This window comes from Ostrea edulis, chromosome 4, assembly GCF_947568905.1.
Source record: "Ostrea edulis chromosome 4, xbOstEdul1.1, whole genome shotgun sequence".
NCBI classification, from domain to species: Eukaryota; Metazoa; Mollusca; class Bivalvia; order Ostreida; family Ostreidae; genus Ostrea; species Ostrea edulis.
Genome location: NC_079167.1, coordinates 12,914,869 through 12,933,058, shown reverse-complemented (window position 1 = coordinate 12,933,058; position 18,190 = coordinate 12,914,869). Strand labels below are relative to the sequence as shown.

Here is an 18,190-nt window from a genome sequence, read left to right as displayed (position 1 = left end):
ACTATTCAAGTTAGGGCTTTCATATTTTATGTATAGGTTCTTATTGGCAAGGCCTTATTATTTTGTGAAACTTGACCTTGACCTGGAAGTTTGACAGTCTTATAATAAAACTGTTACCTATTTAATATCTCCTGAACTAATTAAGATAGAACTTTCATATTCTGTATATAGATTTCTTATGGCAAGGTCTTCATATCATACCATGGGGATCCGGGTTAGAATATGTTCTTAGTGCCCCCTTGCTTGTCGTATGAGGCTACTAAATGGGGCGGTCCTTTGGATGAGACCGCAAAAACCGAGGCTCCGTGTCCCAGCAGGTGTGGTACGATAAAGATCCCTTTCTGCTCAAAGGCAGTCAGCGCCGAGCATAGGCCTAAATTTTGCAGCCCTTCACTGGCAATGGTGACGTCTCCATTTTCAATGACCTTGTGACCTTGGTCTTATCCAGAACAGCAAGATCATGTTAGTCACATTGGTGTTGAGGCATCTCTTTGTTATGTGAATTCATTTTCAGTTACATGTATGTTCTGATTCTTTTGGGCTAGGTTAGGGCCACAATATGGGGGCAAAATTTTTCATGAGAATAAAGATTGTTAAAAAAAAAACTTTTAAAAATCAGAACAGCTGAACAGTCACAGGGTGAATGTGACCCAGGTGAACGATGTGGCCCATGGGCCTCTTGTTTTGGATTTGTCACTATCTCAATACATTGTATATCATTACAAAGGTTTATGACACAACATTTACGTCATACGCAATAATGTTTTAAGTTTTTGAATAATCCAAATATCAATATCTCGCTTACTGTTGGAATTCAAAATCATAACATGCTCATTTATTGTAGATGAAGTTTGTTTCACTCACTTTTATTGTAGTTGTGTAAATCATATTTATAAACTAAGTTATTGCATATCTATGCCTAGTATTGATAGTAGAGAAATCTGATGCATTTGAAAGTTGTGGCCAATAGTTGTTTTTTTTTAAATTCATGATAGATGCATTGAAGAAGATGTAAAAGTTCTCGACATTGATTTTCCGAAACAAACAGAAGTAGTTTATGATGATACAACTTTCACCAAACCATTTTGGAGGAAATATGAGTGCTCCATCTTGGGAAAATATGGAACATGCACCGTGTTGCTCCCGTCTATGGACTGTGCTACTGAAGATCCATATGACGATTACAAAGAAAATGCAGATGAGAAAGAAACCAGGGAAACTCTGAATGAATTAGACATACTTCTTAGTATTCACTACAGAGGATCTCATGAAAACATTATTCACCTGATGATCCATCAATTGGTTCCGAGACCAGTTATGTTTGTAACTGAGGGTAAGGGTGAAAACTTGTTGACATACCTTCTGAGGCACAATAAAAGAAAAAAACCAATAAAAAGTGAAATTTTACTGAACTTTCTCCTGGATTGCATAAAAGCATTGCAGTTCCTGCACGACAAAGGAGTTGTTCACAGGGATATCATCGCAAAAAGCTTTGAGGTTCACACAACAAACAACGCAAAGGATCAAATATTGAAATTGAGCTCATTTAAAATTGCCACCTTTCTGTGGGAAGAAGGTGACCAGCCCAGAAAATATAAAATAGGTAATATAAATAACGACAGTAAACAGTTTAAAGGCAACATATTTAGCAAATTCTATGGTCTTTAAAATGATCTAGTTTGCCAATATAACCTATCATTGGGTCAAATGCTGTCTGGCGTGTTTTATACCGATTATTAGGCCGTTCTTTGCACACTCATTTTAACTACGGAATACTCCATTTGCCTTACTGAGGTGCTTTTTTTTTGTTTGCCCAACTCTATTTTGTATTCCCTAAAGGAGTCATAAGATTGATCACTGTTCGTTATCTTCACCTTTCATTATTCTTCAGATCCAAACTGTGACCAACTGCCTACACTAAGTTCGGCTCCGGAAAGTCATCTGGAAGCAGTATTTCATGTCAAGTCAGATATTTGGCAACTAGGGATGTTCGGTTTTGAACTTTTTAATTATGGAGCATGGCCATGTTTGAACGAGGAAGACATATCATTAGAGCACGTAATGGTTCACGTAAGTATAAAGTATAGTATGATCACTAGAAATTCATTTAGGACAGTAGTTTCTGTACTAAAACTTTTGAAAATTTAACCTATAAATCGTCTAACATTGTCTACGTTATTTCGTGTAACCTCTGTGACTTAATTTATATCAGGGAAACTAAGGGTTCACTTTATAAAAGAATATTGGGAAACAGATTTCAAATAAATGATGATTACCAACTTCTTTATAAACATTTTAATTCCCCAGACCATTCCATCTTGTCCATGAGGGTCAGGATTCTAGAAAAATTTACCATCATACAAATAATCCAACATTAAGTACCCCTTTTCGTAGACAGCGAGAAGATCACTGGATCAAGACTCTAGGTACCGCATATGGATGTAATGATAATGTATACAATGTAGGAAATTTGATTTGTTCACAAGGAAATAACGTGAATGTGATGGGGCTTTTTCTAAATTCACGAAGACATAAACTGTTCTGCCTTGGCTCTACCACCGTGCAGATGTGTAACTCAAATTGCTTTTTACACTTCTTTATTTGCATAAAGTTGAATGTTGATCACAATGATGTAGCAGTGTGTGTGTGTGGTAAAAGACTGAAACATCAACAAAATGTCAATGTAACAATTGCATACCCAATAAATTCTGACATTTTGATAACTAGAACAATTAAAATGAGACAAGAAATGAACATGTATTTCATACAAATAGTACGAGTATTGAGAGCATTACCAAAACAGAGACTACAAAGTAGAGTCACGACACTTATGGGATTCCATACAAAATAAATTTTTGCAGCATGACACTTTACCAAAATAAACCGGTTTCGAGATACATGTGCATCCGAGTAAATCCGTTATTTCCCTTTGGCGAACTCTCGTACATAGTAATGCGCGAAACAGCTTGTTTACATGCGAAAATGAGACAGATATAATTAATATATATATGTGCTCGGTAAGTTTCTCATACGTAGTTTCATCACCCGAATTCGACTGATACACAAGCCAAGTAAATGATAAGTATTCAGGGAGTAATTAAATACAGGGAATATTCTTATTACATCACGTTATTTCGTTCCTCGTACGTATCATATTTAGGATGTTACTTGCAAATATGACATTGTTCTTATGATTCCACTTCGTAAAACATTTCTTTCGATAGTATTTTGTATTTCCTACATTTACATATTTAAAGAGAAGTCACTTTTGATACATTTTATCATCTTCCTCACTGACTGTAAGTGCATTCTATCCCACTTAAGCATTCAAAGTTCCACTAAATGCACCTCCTAGTAACTCAGTAGAGCTCTCATGTCGCAACAAATAATACATCAAAAATTTGTTCTAATTGCTTATAAACCAATCATCAATAAGATTAGAGATTTTTCACTGGAAGTAACACAGAACACAAGTCGGTAAGTATGCAAATTTGACAGATGACAAAATGTTTGTATGAAATCATTAAGTATACTGTATGAATTTGATTTAAGCTTCTGAAAAATATATACACATATGTGAATCATTACAGTGTAAAACACAAGTTTTAACATGAATACTCACTCTGTGATAGGCTAAAGTCTTCATAGAACAAAGAGCAGCGTTCAAACTGGTAAGCAGACCGCATTCTGAATATACAATGTAAGTAACCTACCCCAAAACACATGATAAAATCAAGATAACTCGAACTATGGACATCGTTCATATGAAAGAACAAGTATAGTGCATTCAGACTTGATTCACTTTTACCTCACATCAATAGACAATTAGGTCCACATAATATTTTACGAAACTTTACTCTGTTCCATTGAGGGTTTTGAATACATTATTTGAAGAAGTCAAAGCTAGTCCATACTTAGATTTTTCAACACCAGAATATAGAATGAATTCTATATTTATGGATTTTGTCCATCTCAGGCTATTTAAGCCACCGCGAGTTTTGGATAATAATCTTTCCGAATCATGCCACCAGTTCCATAAACTCAAATTTAGCAACAAACGACTAGATGCCGTCAACATAAGCAACATTCTGTGTCATAAAAAGTTCAGTCTTGTATTCAAACATATTTTAAGTCCAAGTCTATACCCTGTATTACCTATAAATATACTTTTACTATTGGACTCAAATATTTGATTACAAACAAACTTTACAGTTCCTAGATAGATATATAATCCACTTAGAAGTTCTTCTCTCAAGTCCATCTGGACTTCTTATTTTCGGTTATATCGAAATAGATGAAAATGAGGACCTCAAATCACTTATTTTAAAAGATCCTAAATTCAGAGAACCCTGGTTTTTCAATTGGCGACAGAACTTCATATCTTTTTACCTCACCTGAGCCGAATGCTCAAGTGAGATTTGTCCGTTGTCTGTCGTCGTCGGTGTCGTCGTTGTAAACTCGTCACATTTTCACCTTCTTCTCCAGAACCACTGAGTCAATTTCAACCAAACTTGGCACAAAACATCCTTGGGTAAAGGGATTTCAAGTTTGTTTAAACGAAGGGCTATGTCCCTTTTAAAGGAAAGATAATCACAAAAAATTCAAAATTAGGGTATGGTCATTTAAAAAATCTAATTAAGAACCACGGGGCCAGAGGAGCTGAAATTTACAAGAAAGCTTCCTGACATTACGCAGATTCAAATTTGTTCAAATCATGGCCCCGAGGGGTAGGTTTAGGCCACAATAGGGGACCAAAGTTATACATGGGAATAAATAAAATCTTTTAGAATATTCTTCTCAAGAACGACTGGACAAGGAAAGTAGACATTTTCATAAAAACTTCCTGACATAGTGCAAATTCGAGTTTATTCAAATCATGCCTCCCAGGGTTAGGGTTGGGCCACAATAGGGGATCAAAGTTTTACACACACAAAAAAAAAAAGAAATATGTAGGGAAATGCTTTAAAAATCTTCTTCTCAAGAACCACTGGGCCAGAAGAGCTAAGACGTACATCAAAGCTTTGTGCAGATTCAAGTTTGTTCAAATCATGGCCCCCGGGGTTAGGTTGGGGCCACAATAGGGGGTCAAAGTTATACATGGGAATAAATAAAATCTTTAAAAATGTTCTTCTCAAGAACCACTGGGCTAGGAAAATAGAAATTTTCATAAAATCTTCCTGACATAGTGGAAATTCAAGTTTGCTCAAATAATGCCTCCCAGGTTAGGCTTGTGCCACAATAGGGGATCAAAGTTTTACAAACAAATATATAGCCCGGGAAAATCTTTTAACATTTTCTTCTTAAGAACCATTGGGCCAAAGAAGTTTACATTTTCATGAAAGCTTTCTGACATAGTGCAGATCTAAATTTGTAAAAATGATGGCCTCCAGGGGTAGGTTGGGGCCACAATGGAGACCAAGGTTTTGCTTGCAAATATATATGGAAAGTCTTCAGATATGGACCAAAGTTACTCATGTGAGCGATGTAGCCCATGGGCCTCTTGTTTTAATTATACCGAAGATTATGCCAGACGATGTGCTAAATATGAAAAATAACTTGACCATGTCAGAATGGATAAAAAGTATAAGAGGAATATCACAATCAAAAGTGCGTAACATCTATGTTTCTGTGTGTAGTAAAAAGGTGAAAAATCAATCAAATGGAATACAGAATTAAGAGTTAGACAAACACGGACCCGTGGATATACCAGAGGTTGGATCTGGTGCCAAGTAGGAGTAAGCATCCAGTGTCCACCGGTCACATCCGTTGTGAACTTATGTCTTGATCAGGTAAACGTAGTAATCTATAGTCAAAATAAGTATGTAAAGAAGGGCCTAACAATTGGCATAAAACACGCCAGACAGCATTTGAAACAATGACAAGTTGTATTAGCAAATTAGATCGTTATACATGTAACAACCATATAATTTGCGAAATGCTGACTTTAAACGATACTATTGAATCCCCTGTAACATTAACTTGTTTGTCCGTGGTCTGCCTCAATTTAAAAACTGATAATACACAGAACAAACTCTTTCGTATCAAATCAGTTGACATAAACACCATATATGCGGGTGATAATGAAATATTACTACGTGAATAGTTGAAGGTAATAATAAAGAAGCTGAAATCATACTATTTGTTAGAAAATTAAGTTGTTGGTTTGTCGTTAACGTAGACCTATGTTCTGAAAAACATCCAAATATGACATACACGTGGATGACATTGTGGTGTCTTTTATTTCGAATTTATTGGAATGCATGTATATCGAATCGAGAAATGAATAAAAATGAACATTGTTAAAAGGTGAAGCGTCCATATATGTAAATGAATGTTGTTAAAAGGTAAAACGTCCATGTATGTACAATATGTAAATGTTGAGTTGAAGGTCACAGCAAGAAATTTCCTCTCATGTAGCCAGGTTTTAAATGAATTCTGCTTCACAAAAATACAAAAACAGATTCCCTGAGACAGGAGAATAATTTGTGCCGATAGAATTCCAACAAACTGCTGGAAGACATAATCTCTAAAGATTACATAGATGTTGTCACAGAGACTTCAGCATATTTTTAATATAAACTTCAGATTACTTGTTCCTTAAATCAGAATAGTGTCTAACAAAGTAAATAAAAGACATGGATTTTTCCAAGTTTATTTTTATTGAAGAAGCAGCTGTCTTTGATGTGAAGACCCTTAGTCTTACTTTTATGGTGTAAAGTATTAGAAATCGTAGTTTTTTATACTCTGGATGTTGGGAAAAAATGTAATTTCAAATTTACTAAGAGTTTTTTGAAATTGTTGAGAATTCACATTTGAATCAATATGTTTTAAGCATCTTGATTTCATTATGATAAATGATACCATCTACTGAATCAATTACATTAAATATAAATAATATTGAAGATATGTTGTAGGTGACTATAAATAAACGGAAACCAACCCAAACAAAACAAATGCCAGACCAGGTCAACAAAATACTTCTAGACGCCTTAGAGAATGAGCCGAACGACAGACTTGATCTTAGCAGTATCGAGGAACGTATTTGCGACTTTTTGCAGGAAGTTTCTAAACGCAGAGTTCAGCCTTACAGTAAGAAATCCAAGGAAACGTTTTAGCTAAAAGAAACAATTGAATATTAGAGAAATTCTATGTGAGATAGAAGAATGAGGTGATATTGTTTCCCGCCTACCTCTTTATATGCGTGTTTGTCTGTATATCTGCTACTTAAACGTAAACATAATGATTGAACTATATTGAATATATGATTCATACCTAAACTGAATATTTAGGGTAAAAACTATTCATAAAAATCAGCGTCAATTTGTCACAAATGTTCCTGGCTAAAGTTGGAGGTAGGGCGTTTTTCAAATATACTTTTTGTTTGATACTTGCCTATTGCTTTTAATACCTATATCAGAAATATACAATCGAATGCAAGATGTATGGGGGTCAAAGAGTATACCAGCAATGGGTAGTCTACAAAGTAAGGATCCTGAACACATTGAGAGGGTAATTATGTATTCAGTACTTACCATTTCGGCACGAAATATAACATAATAATTCCAATGTTATTCATTACAATTGTTTTGATTGGACAAAAATAAAGCTGAACGAGAGTTTACACGACGCGCCTGAAAACAAATACCGTAGTGCGGGGAAACTATTCCAATTTTTGAAATTGTTAATACAGTGAATTAATTGAAATTATAAGAATCAAACTTTCTTTTTGAAGAATTTATCGATGTGTAAACTCCGCACATTTTACTCACAAACTTAACATAAAAATGCTTCGCACTTTTATTCAGTTTGTGAGTAAAATGTCTGGAGTTTACACATCGGTAAATTCTTCAAAAAGAATGTTTAATCCTATATTCGAGTTTTACATTTTTGAAATAAATGTATAAGGTAAATTATTTTCATTTTTAGGGTACACCCAAAGAACTGATTGAATTAAGGAAGGCTAAAGAAGGTTCGTTAGTTTTGTGCCAGTATAGGATTGGCAGCATAAATTATTACAAAACACAAACCTTGGGCTTTAATAGAAGGTTTGGAATTCGATTATTTGTTGATGAACAAAATGATTTCTAGTACCAATGCTTATAATTCATTTTCTTCACTATACTAGTAATTCACATGCCTGTAATACACGTCTAAAATGGATTACGCCCCTTCATTGGGGAGATAATCACAAAAATGCAACAATAGGGTGGGGTCATTTAAAAATCTTCTTCTCAAGAACCACTGGGTCAGAAGAGCTGAAATGTACAACAAAACTTCCCGACATAGTGCAGATTCAAGTTTCTAAAACCATGACCCCAAGTATTAGGTTCGGGGCCACAATAGGGATTAAGAGTTTTATATTTTAATATATAGGGAAAATCATTTAAAATCTTTTTCTCAAGAACCACTGTGCCAGGAAAGTAGAAATTTACATGAAAGCATCCTGACATAGTGCAGATTCAAGTTTGTTAAGATTATAGCCTCCGGGGTAGGATAGGGCCACAATAGGGGATTAAAGTCTTACATTTTAATATATATATATATATATATATATATATATATATATATATATATAGGGAAAATCTTAAGAACCACTGGGTCAGGAAAGTACAAACTTATTTCAAAGCTTTTTGACATAGTGCAAATTCAAGTTTGTTACAATTACAATCATGGCCTCTGGGGTAGGATGGGGCCACAAAAAGGGATACAAAGTCTACATACAAATATAAGGGGAAATATTCTTTACAAATCTTCTGAAAAATTACTGGGCCGGAAAGGTTTACATTTACATCAACGTTTCCTGACATAGTGCAGATTCAAATTTGTTAAAATTATGCTCGCCAGGGGAAAGGTGGGGCCACAATAGGGAATCAAAGTTTTACATACAAATATATAGGGAAAATCATGAAAAATCTTCTCAAGAACCAATGGGCCAAGGGGTTTTACATTTACAAGAAAGCTTCCTGACATAGTTCAGATTCAAGTTTGTAAAAATCATGGCCCCCGGGGGTAGGTTGGCGCCACAATAGGGATCAAAGTTTTACATGCAAATATATAAGGAAAATTTCTAAATATGGGTCAATGTAACTCAGGTGAGCGATGTGGCCCATGGGCTTCTTGTTCCTAATTTCCTTTTTTTTTTCCCTTCTCTTTTTTTTAAAAAGCAAAGCGTGTGCTTATATAGAGACATTTTCCCTCTTCAAAATTTCCGGATAAGAGAGAAATTGATACAAGTGCATATGTATTTGTTCAATTCAAATTATATGTATTTAATCATGTTCTTGAAATAAATGAAGTTTAAGCTAAAATCTCCGGATGGTAAATAAATTGACATATAGTCTTCTCCGGATAAATTGAAACTCAGGGAATCAGCTAATTGTTTTAACCGATTATTTACAGAGTTCAATGTACTTGAATAAATACATAAACGGTTGAATTTATTTCCACTTCATTTTATATGCAGTATGTTCTAAAAATAAACTTGCAAGTAATCGGTCTGGGAATTCAAAATATTGTCTTCGTAATCGGGACGTGTTTTCCCGCCATTTTGAAATGTAAGATGTCAGACATTCAAAAACAAAAGTATAGGTCAACATCAGAAAATCACACGTTTTCGTAAAATAGAATGATAAAAGATAGATAAGAACTTGTTAAAATGAAAATGGTTAAATGTCGACAACAGTTTATAAAAACTGCTTATTGTGGATATTATGGGAATCATTGTATTAGAGACATACAGTAGAGGAAATACTAGCATAGGAATTATTGTCCTTGACAACATTTATTCATTATTAAATGTAAAATATAAACATTTTAACTACAGTTGTATCAATAGTTTACTGAATGAAACATAAAGTTTTGTAATGCGCAAAGTTTAATTTAATAAAGATTTTTGTAAAAACCTATGACACCACACAATGATCGATGTAGCTTAATTTGGGTAGAGGAAGACCCATATTATCTTCAGACTGATCGGCTTTGCCTTGACAGAGTTATGGGACCTTTAAAAAATAATATTAATGAGATAATGGCACTTTTTCTGGAACGTAATAATTTATGATAACTTGAGAGCATTTTCAAAGAATTTAGAGGCAATACCGGTATTCGGATTGCTATATTGATATCTCAGTTTTTTGTCCGTCCGTCACCACTTTCCATGTTTTCTTGGTTATATATGTTCCGTATATAATGAAAGGTTAAGATAACAAACAGTGACCAATCTCATAACTCCTATAAGCAATACTAAATTGATAGTTGGACAAACACGGACACTAGAGGTGGTATCAGGTGCCTAGGAGAAGTAAGCATCCCATGTCGACCGGTCACACCCGCCGTGAGCCCTATGTCTTGATCAGGTATACAGAGTAATCCGTAGTCAAAACCAGTGTGCCAAGAACGGCCTGACAATCCGTATGAAACCCACCAGACAGCATTTGACCCAATGATAGGTTGTATTGACAAACTAGATCGTTATAACGACCATAGAATTTGCGAAATGCTGACTTTAATCGAGATTGTTGAAATTCCTGTACCATCAACTTGTTTGTCAGTAGCTTGTTTCGATTCAATCTAATTAGAATTAGATGTTAGATCCGCTCACATACTCGCTACACAAACATCTAACAACATCTCATAGAGGGTCACGTCAGAGGTCAAATTTGCATGAAAAATTAACCAATCGTTACAAAGGTGGAATGTCATCGTCATCCAATGAAAATCCTCATTATATACTGTATTTGGTTACTTATCAAAGATGGCGACCGATGAAGAAATGGAAGCGATTAAAACCGCTTTGAAGGTATTTGATCTCGAGGCTTTGAAAATGAACAAGAACAGTTACTTAAATGTCATCTTTGTTGAAGTATACATGAAAAGATCCCCCGATGTCGCCATAGTTTAAAATTTAAAGAAAACACGCGATAAATAAGTCACGATCGTGGGTGCCGCCATTTTTTTTCTCTTCCTTACGTAAACAATGCATGGAATTGTGGGATAATACCCTATCGATATGAAGGGGGAAATTTGATTGGCTGTTGCAAATTTGACTTCTGACGTGACTCTCTATGGGATGTTGTTAGATGTTTGTGTTGCGAATATATGAGCGGATCTAACATCTAATTTTAATTAGATTGGTTTCGATTTAAAAACTTACCATACGCAGAACAAGCTCTTGCGTATCGAATCAGTTGAAATATATAAACACCATATGCAGGTGACACATTGCTACATAAATATGGGAAGTTGACGGTGGAGAAACTGAAATAATCCCGTTTGTCATACATTTGAGTTGTCAATTTGCCGTTAATGTCTACTTTCGATAAGATATCTAAGTATGAAGCAGAAGTGGACGACTCTGTGGTGTCTTTTATTTGAAGGCCACAGCAAGAGATTTTTTCTTCTCACGTAGAAGTTTTTTTAATACATTCTGCTTCATATTAATATAAAACAGGTCAGATAACAAAAGAGCACAATTCGTGCCCATGGGAATTCCAACATACTGTTGGAAGACCTGATCACCAAAGACCACGACGATATTGTCAATATTTTTCTAAATCTTTTACATAATACTCTGGAAAAATGGTAATATTTTTCTAAATCTTGTACATGATACTTGGTTCCTGTGGGGATACAAGTTAGAATAGGTTCTCTGTACCACTTGTTTGTCGTAAGAGGCGACTAAATGGGGCGGTGCTTCGGATGAGACCACAGAAATTGAGATCCCGTGTGGCACGATAAAAATCCCTCCCAGCTCAAAGACTATAAGTACCGAACATTGGCCTAAATTTTGTAGCCCTTCACCGACAATGTTGGTGTCTCCATAGGAGCGAAAGATTCTCGAGAGGGACGTTAAACAATATACAATCCAGTGACGGATTTAAGGGGGCACAGCCCCCCCCCCCCCTAAAAGTTTCAAATTTAAGGTAAATCAAGGTGTCTTGTTTAGGAAATATTGGAAATCCCAAATAACAATAAACTAGTAAGACCCCCCTCCCCCCACCCCCTAAAAAACAGAGTACCAAAGACTGGAGTCAAATTCGTATAAGGATCAGAACTATGCATGAGGGAGATAATCCTTAATTTTGAAATGAATTTCTAAATTTTATCACAGCAATTATTAATACATTAGTGTCTCCAAGCTAGTAACGAAGTACTAAGCTACTGGGCTGTAGAAACCCTCGGGGACTAACAGTCCACCATCAGAGGCCTCGACCCAGGGGTCGTAATGTAAAACTTACACGGTATCAATTTTGATGCACCCGATGCGCATTTCGACAAATGATGTGACATAATGGTCAATTCATTGCATCTTTAGTCGACTGGAGACGACACAGTTGTCGGGTCCGAGTAGAGCTACACTTGTTTCAATAGGTTATATCTAGTGCATGTAGTGGACGTGATGTTTCCCGCCAAGAGAGGCAATATTATATTTGTCATTCCATGGGATCAAAATAATAGAGGGACTTGATTATTAAAAACAAGTTTTTTCCTGAAACACATATAATCATAATGATATGGCTACAGGGAGTTATCGATATAATTCTACACGTAGGGAAATGAAATTACAAATTATGCAATGAAAATCTGGCACCATTGTTATGCCAAATACAGTTTACAACTGTGGTATTCATGGTTTCATGTTGTTATAGGTCCTTATACAATGTATGACAGTTACCAAGATATTTGTAATCAACAAAACAGCAGAAGAATGGTAGTTGTTACACCAGACGACATTAAAAGCGAATTCAGAGTGGAGAGGGTCCTCAATGTACAGGTATTAGTAATGGAGAAAAATGATACAAGAGAGATTTCAATACGTGATAGTCTTCTATATATCGTTATGATACAAAGTTTCTTCTTGAAGATGGCTAGACTCGAGGTCTCGGAGCAGTTGTTCCCTGAGTGGAAAGACGAATTATCTCTCTTAAATAAGGAGGCTCTGTGTATTGTTTCAGACATGTGGCCTCTTAAGGCTAGATTACAGGAGGGCAAGCTGACAATGGTAAGAAAACATTCCAGTATAGAACTATGGATACTGGTATGTAATGTATATTTGTCAAGCTGTCAGTTTGGACAGTGGCATATATTCCGAAACTTATACAATTTTGCAAGGTTAATAGCACAAAACGTTGCCAAAATTATCCTTATTCTTTCTTTAATCCGTTTCTTGAGGAAGGAAATAATGGAAGTAGTCGAAAAATAACCAAAACATGTATTTCATATTTGAAAAAAAAATAATTATGACGAACTTTAAAATTGTAGCACGCCATAAAAGCAAACATTTTGAATAAATTTGAGAAATTCAGTTAGAATTTTGTATATCAGTTCTATTGATAAGTGTGACTTATTGTGGAGTAAAGGTGACCTGAAAATATGCAAAATAAAAATCCGCCAAAGAATAAAGCAACAACTTTTCATTTTTTGATAAGATGACTCGATATACAGTATCATACAACTACTGCACTAATATTTTAATTATGACGTTTCTTATAGAATTACCAATGCTTGCCTGGGGAGTCGTTATTTGACATTGCTACTGATGCACTCTATGGTGACCACATAGAGGGTTACATACCCATTCTACACCAGTTAGCCTGTTTACTGAAAGCATTCCATGATGCTAAATGGATGGTAAACTGCTTGCGTTCCAGAAATGTTTATGTCGTAGACGACAAATTCCTCTCACGTAAAGAGAATGAGCTAAAGGTAATAATATTTATCCTTCCTCTTTCCTCCCCTTGATATGTAAATCAAATGAAAGAGTTAGAAATTGTGCTGAAAAAATGTTTATAGATCAAAAGTCTGATCATCAATACTTTGCATAAAATATATACAAACATACAAGACAATTGCATGTAAACATGCATCAAAAAGAAATAAAAAATGTTCAATTGTTAACGTACGACTGACGATAAACGACGACGGACGCAGATCAATAGCATGATCCAAAAATGTCCATATACGTCATTAATGCGCGTAGAATTTGCCATAGATTTGAGAAAAATATTTGAGCGTTTGACTCTCGGACGGGTCCAAAATTGTCATTCTTTAAGTTTTGTTTCATACCAATTGTTAGCTATAGGCTTTTCTTTAAAATACTGATTTTGACTACGGATTACTCCGTTTACCTGACCAAGGGCGCATTGCGGTTGTGAATGGTCAACAAGGGTAGCTTACTCCTCCTTGGCATTTTATCCCACCTCTGGGGTTCTTGTTTTCCCGTCTGTAATTTGTACTCTTTATATGGTTTATGTTCGTTATTTTCACTTGTTCATAGTCTTTCATCCATATGGGCACTTTCAGGGGCATTTGCGATTTAAGGTAGCACTAACTTTTTATTTAATAGCTCGTTAAAACACCTCTTATGAAGTATGATTTCACCATCGAAAAAATGATACAAGCTCTCGAGTATTTTTAATCATTCCGTGAAAAATTCCCCCCAAAAAATCATATAAAATAATTGAGAGCTTGTATCACTCTTTCGATAGTGAAATCATGCTTCATAAGAGGTGTTTTAAGGTAACTCCATACTCGCGGTTTTATCTGATTTAAGTTTGAAAAGTGTATTTATTTTCATTCATTAGAGTTAAAACTAACAAATTATCAAAGTAGTTGCTGTCATAAGACAGTAATACCCGCACGCAAGTGTTTTCGTTTAAATATACTCTCCGTCTCATTGGTGGATCTAGAGGGGGGGGGGGGGGTTTCCGGGTAGTTGTAGTTTTTCAACATACTGCCAATTTGTATGCCAGTTTTCTTTTCATGTAGAAGTTAAATAATAGATTAATTAGCACTGGGTGGTATACATATAATTATTTTCATCGAATCGTGGGATATGATATAGTGCAGTTTCTAGATCATCTTGTTGACCCCCCCTCCGCGCTTTTCCATATCGCTGGATCATATATATATATATATATATATATATATATATATATATATCTGTGTGTTTGTGTGAGGCAAAGAAGCTACAATATGATTTGGCTGTCGCATAAAATAAATATATATATATATAGAGAGAGAGAGAGAAACCATGTCGGTTTCGCTCCCCATTTGGCCTCAAAGTGAAAATTCTGAAACCTTATTGGTTACTTTTTTAGCTCCTAGAATTATTAAATTTATTGATTCACCAAGCACGTTGGCATACAATGTGAATTATGTTACACAATATGAGATATATGATGGCAAAAACTTAAAAACTGTGGCGGATTTTTGCGCAACCCCCCTCCTAAAATTTTTAAATTTAAGGTAAATCGTGGTATCTTGTTTAGAAAATTGTATTAAACGATAAAAGAAGCAATAATTCCTTCCACTCCCGGAGAAATAAATGACAAAATCTTTTTGATTTCTTGAATTACTTTACTGGGAGAACTTAATGTTTTCCAAAGACCCTTAAAATTTGCGTCATTTTTATTACTTTCACAAAATGATAGAAAATAGTACAAATGATTAAATAGGAGACATATTTCAAGCTCTATAAAACCTGTGAAATCCAGGAGCTTTCGGGGGGCCTCAAGGCGGCCCACAGACCCCCTGCCTCATAAAGTGGCACCCCCCCCCCCGTAACCGCAATTCCTGGATACGCCCCTGTAATTAAAATTAGATCCTATGATCTGCTCATCTCCTATCGCTACCTAGTGTAGCGATAGTAGATGAGCGGATCATAGGATCTAATTTTAATTAGATTGGGGCCAAGCCCCTTTTGGGCCCGAACTATGTGATCTATATTTATGGTATCACAGAGTTCGGTCCCAAAACGGACTTAGCCCCTGTGTTATAGCACTTTACTTTGTTGCGCAATTCAAAATTCACATAACCTTCTAGCATGAACTACATTGGCAAGGCTTTACAATGGGTTTCCTTTGATATATTATATTTTGAATTGAATTGTAAGTGTTCAAAGGGTAATATTTAGCCGAGTTGCAACGAAGTTGAACTCGGCTATTGGTTTGGTGATGCGGGCGGGCGGTTGGGCGTCAACAATTGGTTTCCGGATGATAACTCGAAATGTTTACAATCTAATCAAATGAAACTTTGATATATTGTTGGGTACCAGGTAAGGAAGACCCCTATTGATTTTGGAGAAAAATTGTCAAAGGTCAAGGTCACAGTGACCGAAAATAGAATGAAAATTTCAGAAAAATTTGGTTTCCGGATGATAACTCAGAAAGTTTAAATCCGAATCAAATGAAACTTTGATATATACTTAAAGATATTGTTATGTACCAGGTAAGGAAGACCCCTATTGATTTTGGAGAAAATGGGTCAAATGTCAAGGTCACAGTGACCAAAAATAGATTGAAAACTTCAGACAAATATGGTTTCTGGACAGTAACTTGAAAAGTTTAAAACTGAAATTAGTTCTTCACAATTATAAATATGCCACATCATTCCTGACTTTACAATGTATCCCATGCAACTCGGCTTATGCACCCCTGGGTGCATATATTGATTTTTCTTTCTTATATCTTTATACATGAAGCAGTCATATAAAAAATGTAATTCATCTTGAACAGTAGTTATACAAAAGTGACAAAAAAGACATTCTTTTAGAATACATGATTTTGAATATCTACCAGTTTCAATTTCTAGAGGGTAGACAGATATTCTTAGCTTGGTTAATCTTGAGAGTGCTACTTTCACATTTTTATTTTATTTCTTTATTTTTTAATTTGAAATTTCGAATAGTCTTGTAATTCCTAGTTCTTTCTAATTTTACTATAAAATAGTAATTTTCCATGATTAGAGAATTCAGTGGTTTTTTTTAGTTGCATGTTAACATTATCAATACAGTAATTATCGTTCAAACATGTCAAATGTTGGTGAATCAATACCTTTCTAGACCGACTACTGGACCCATATGGCCATTAACATCTTTGTGGTATTTCGGAGGGGGTATTCACCAAGTCACAAATGTTCTCAAAGAGAATATCTTATAATAAATCAAAAACTGCATTCAATGTGTAAACGATGGCTTATTATCCAGCCACGTCGTTGCATCTTCAGTTAAAAAACGGAGTGGGGGTGGGGTGGCGTGAAGAAGTTGACTGCAAAATGCCATGTTTACTAGGGCCTATCACTGCACGTGTATGACATTGACCTGCCATTATTATTGATGACCGCTGAAATTTTACCCAAACAAATTGATCACAAATAAATTTGGAAAAGCAATGATCATGTCGAGTGAATGAAACCCCAATCTCAAAAGTTTTCTCACTAAACGTAGATGAGTACGGAAGCATATTAGGGCCGCAGCAGTATCTTTTTTTAGTTTGTTATAACAGATTAATAATTTGTTATAACAGATTATTAATTTGTTATAACAGATTATCAATTTGTTATAACAAATTACTAATCTGTTATAACAAATTATTAATCTGTTATAACAGATTACTAATCTGTTATAACAAATTATTAATCTGTTATAACAAATTACTAATCTGTTATAACAAATTACTAATCTGTTATAACAAATTATCAATCTGTTATAACAAATTATCAATTTGTTATTTCAAGTTACTAAATTGCTATTTAAAATCATTAATTTAACAAGAGGCCCACATGCTTTATTGGTAACCTGAGCATTAGTTAAAAGTGTCACTACTGCAAAAGGCTATGGAATCGATACTAATTTTCCTGGTTGCATATCTGAGGTACATATAATGTAAATTCTATTCATATTATATTTAGCTTTTGCAGATTAGCTCAGACTCAGGCCATCTTTAAGGTCCATGAATCTCTTGTTTTGCTTTATTGCCACTTCAGTTATACTGTGAATAATTGTAACTTAAAAAGCCTTCTAATACATGGTGCTAGATCTTATATTGAGCACATAACTTTCAGTTTGCAGGAAACCCATTTTGAAAATGTATGCCTGTTGGAAAGCGGTAAATGTAGTACGACCGAAAGCCGAAAGTCCCGAATAACGATTTTTGCATTATTTCTCTCTTAATAGTTGATAGAATGACATCAAACTTATTGTGATAACTGTTTGACATATTAAACAAGAATCGTAAATCTTTTTCTGGAAATTCTATAAAGAAGATATTGAACCAGAGTTTTCGGATACCAAAAAGCGGTAAATCTAGTACGTTTTATAAATTTCGAAACCTGAACACGGTCGCCGATCTTGTGATCTACCGAAAGTCTGCGTTTTAGCATTATAGACAATATTGAATCAGACTGAGTTCTA

General features: G+C 34.9%; 2 protein-coding genes across 2 annotated transcripts in view; both read left to right on the top strand.

Moving 5' to 3' along the window:
- The window catches only part of LOC130053739 (probable myosin light chain kinase DDB_G0284661), a 40,148-nt gene extending 33,033 nt beyond the window's left edge, over positions 1 to 7,115 (top strand). Inside the window, exons 4-6 of the mRNA XM_056161227.1 lie at positions 996 to 1,603; positions 1,892 to 2,070; positions 6,915 to 7,115. Coding sequence (XP_056017202.1) covers positions 996 to 1,603; positions 1,892 to 2,070; positions 6,915 to 7,115 — 988 coding nt within the window. The remainder of the gene's footprint in view (positions 1 to 995; positions 1,604 to 1,891; positions 2,071 to 6,914) is intronic.
- The window catches only part of LOC125672928 (uncharacterized), a 49,520-nt gene continuing 38,248 nt past the window's right edge, over positions 6,919 to 18,190 (top strand). The window contains exons 1-5 of the mRNA XM_048909135.2: positions 6,919 to 7,509; positions 7,927 to 7,969; positions 12,648 to 12,772; positions 12,863 to 13,000; positions 13,492 to 13,704. Of these exons, the coding sequence (XP_048765092.2) occupies positions 7,432 to 7,509; positions 7,927 to 7,969; positions 12,648 to 12,772; positions 12,863 to 13,000; positions 13,492 to 13,704 (597 nt within the window). The 5' untranslated portion in view covers positions 6,919 to 7,431. The remainder of the gene's footprint in view (positions 7,510 to 7,926; positions 7,970 to 12,647; positions 12,773 to 12,862; positions 13,001 to 13,491; positions 13,705 to 18,190) is intronic.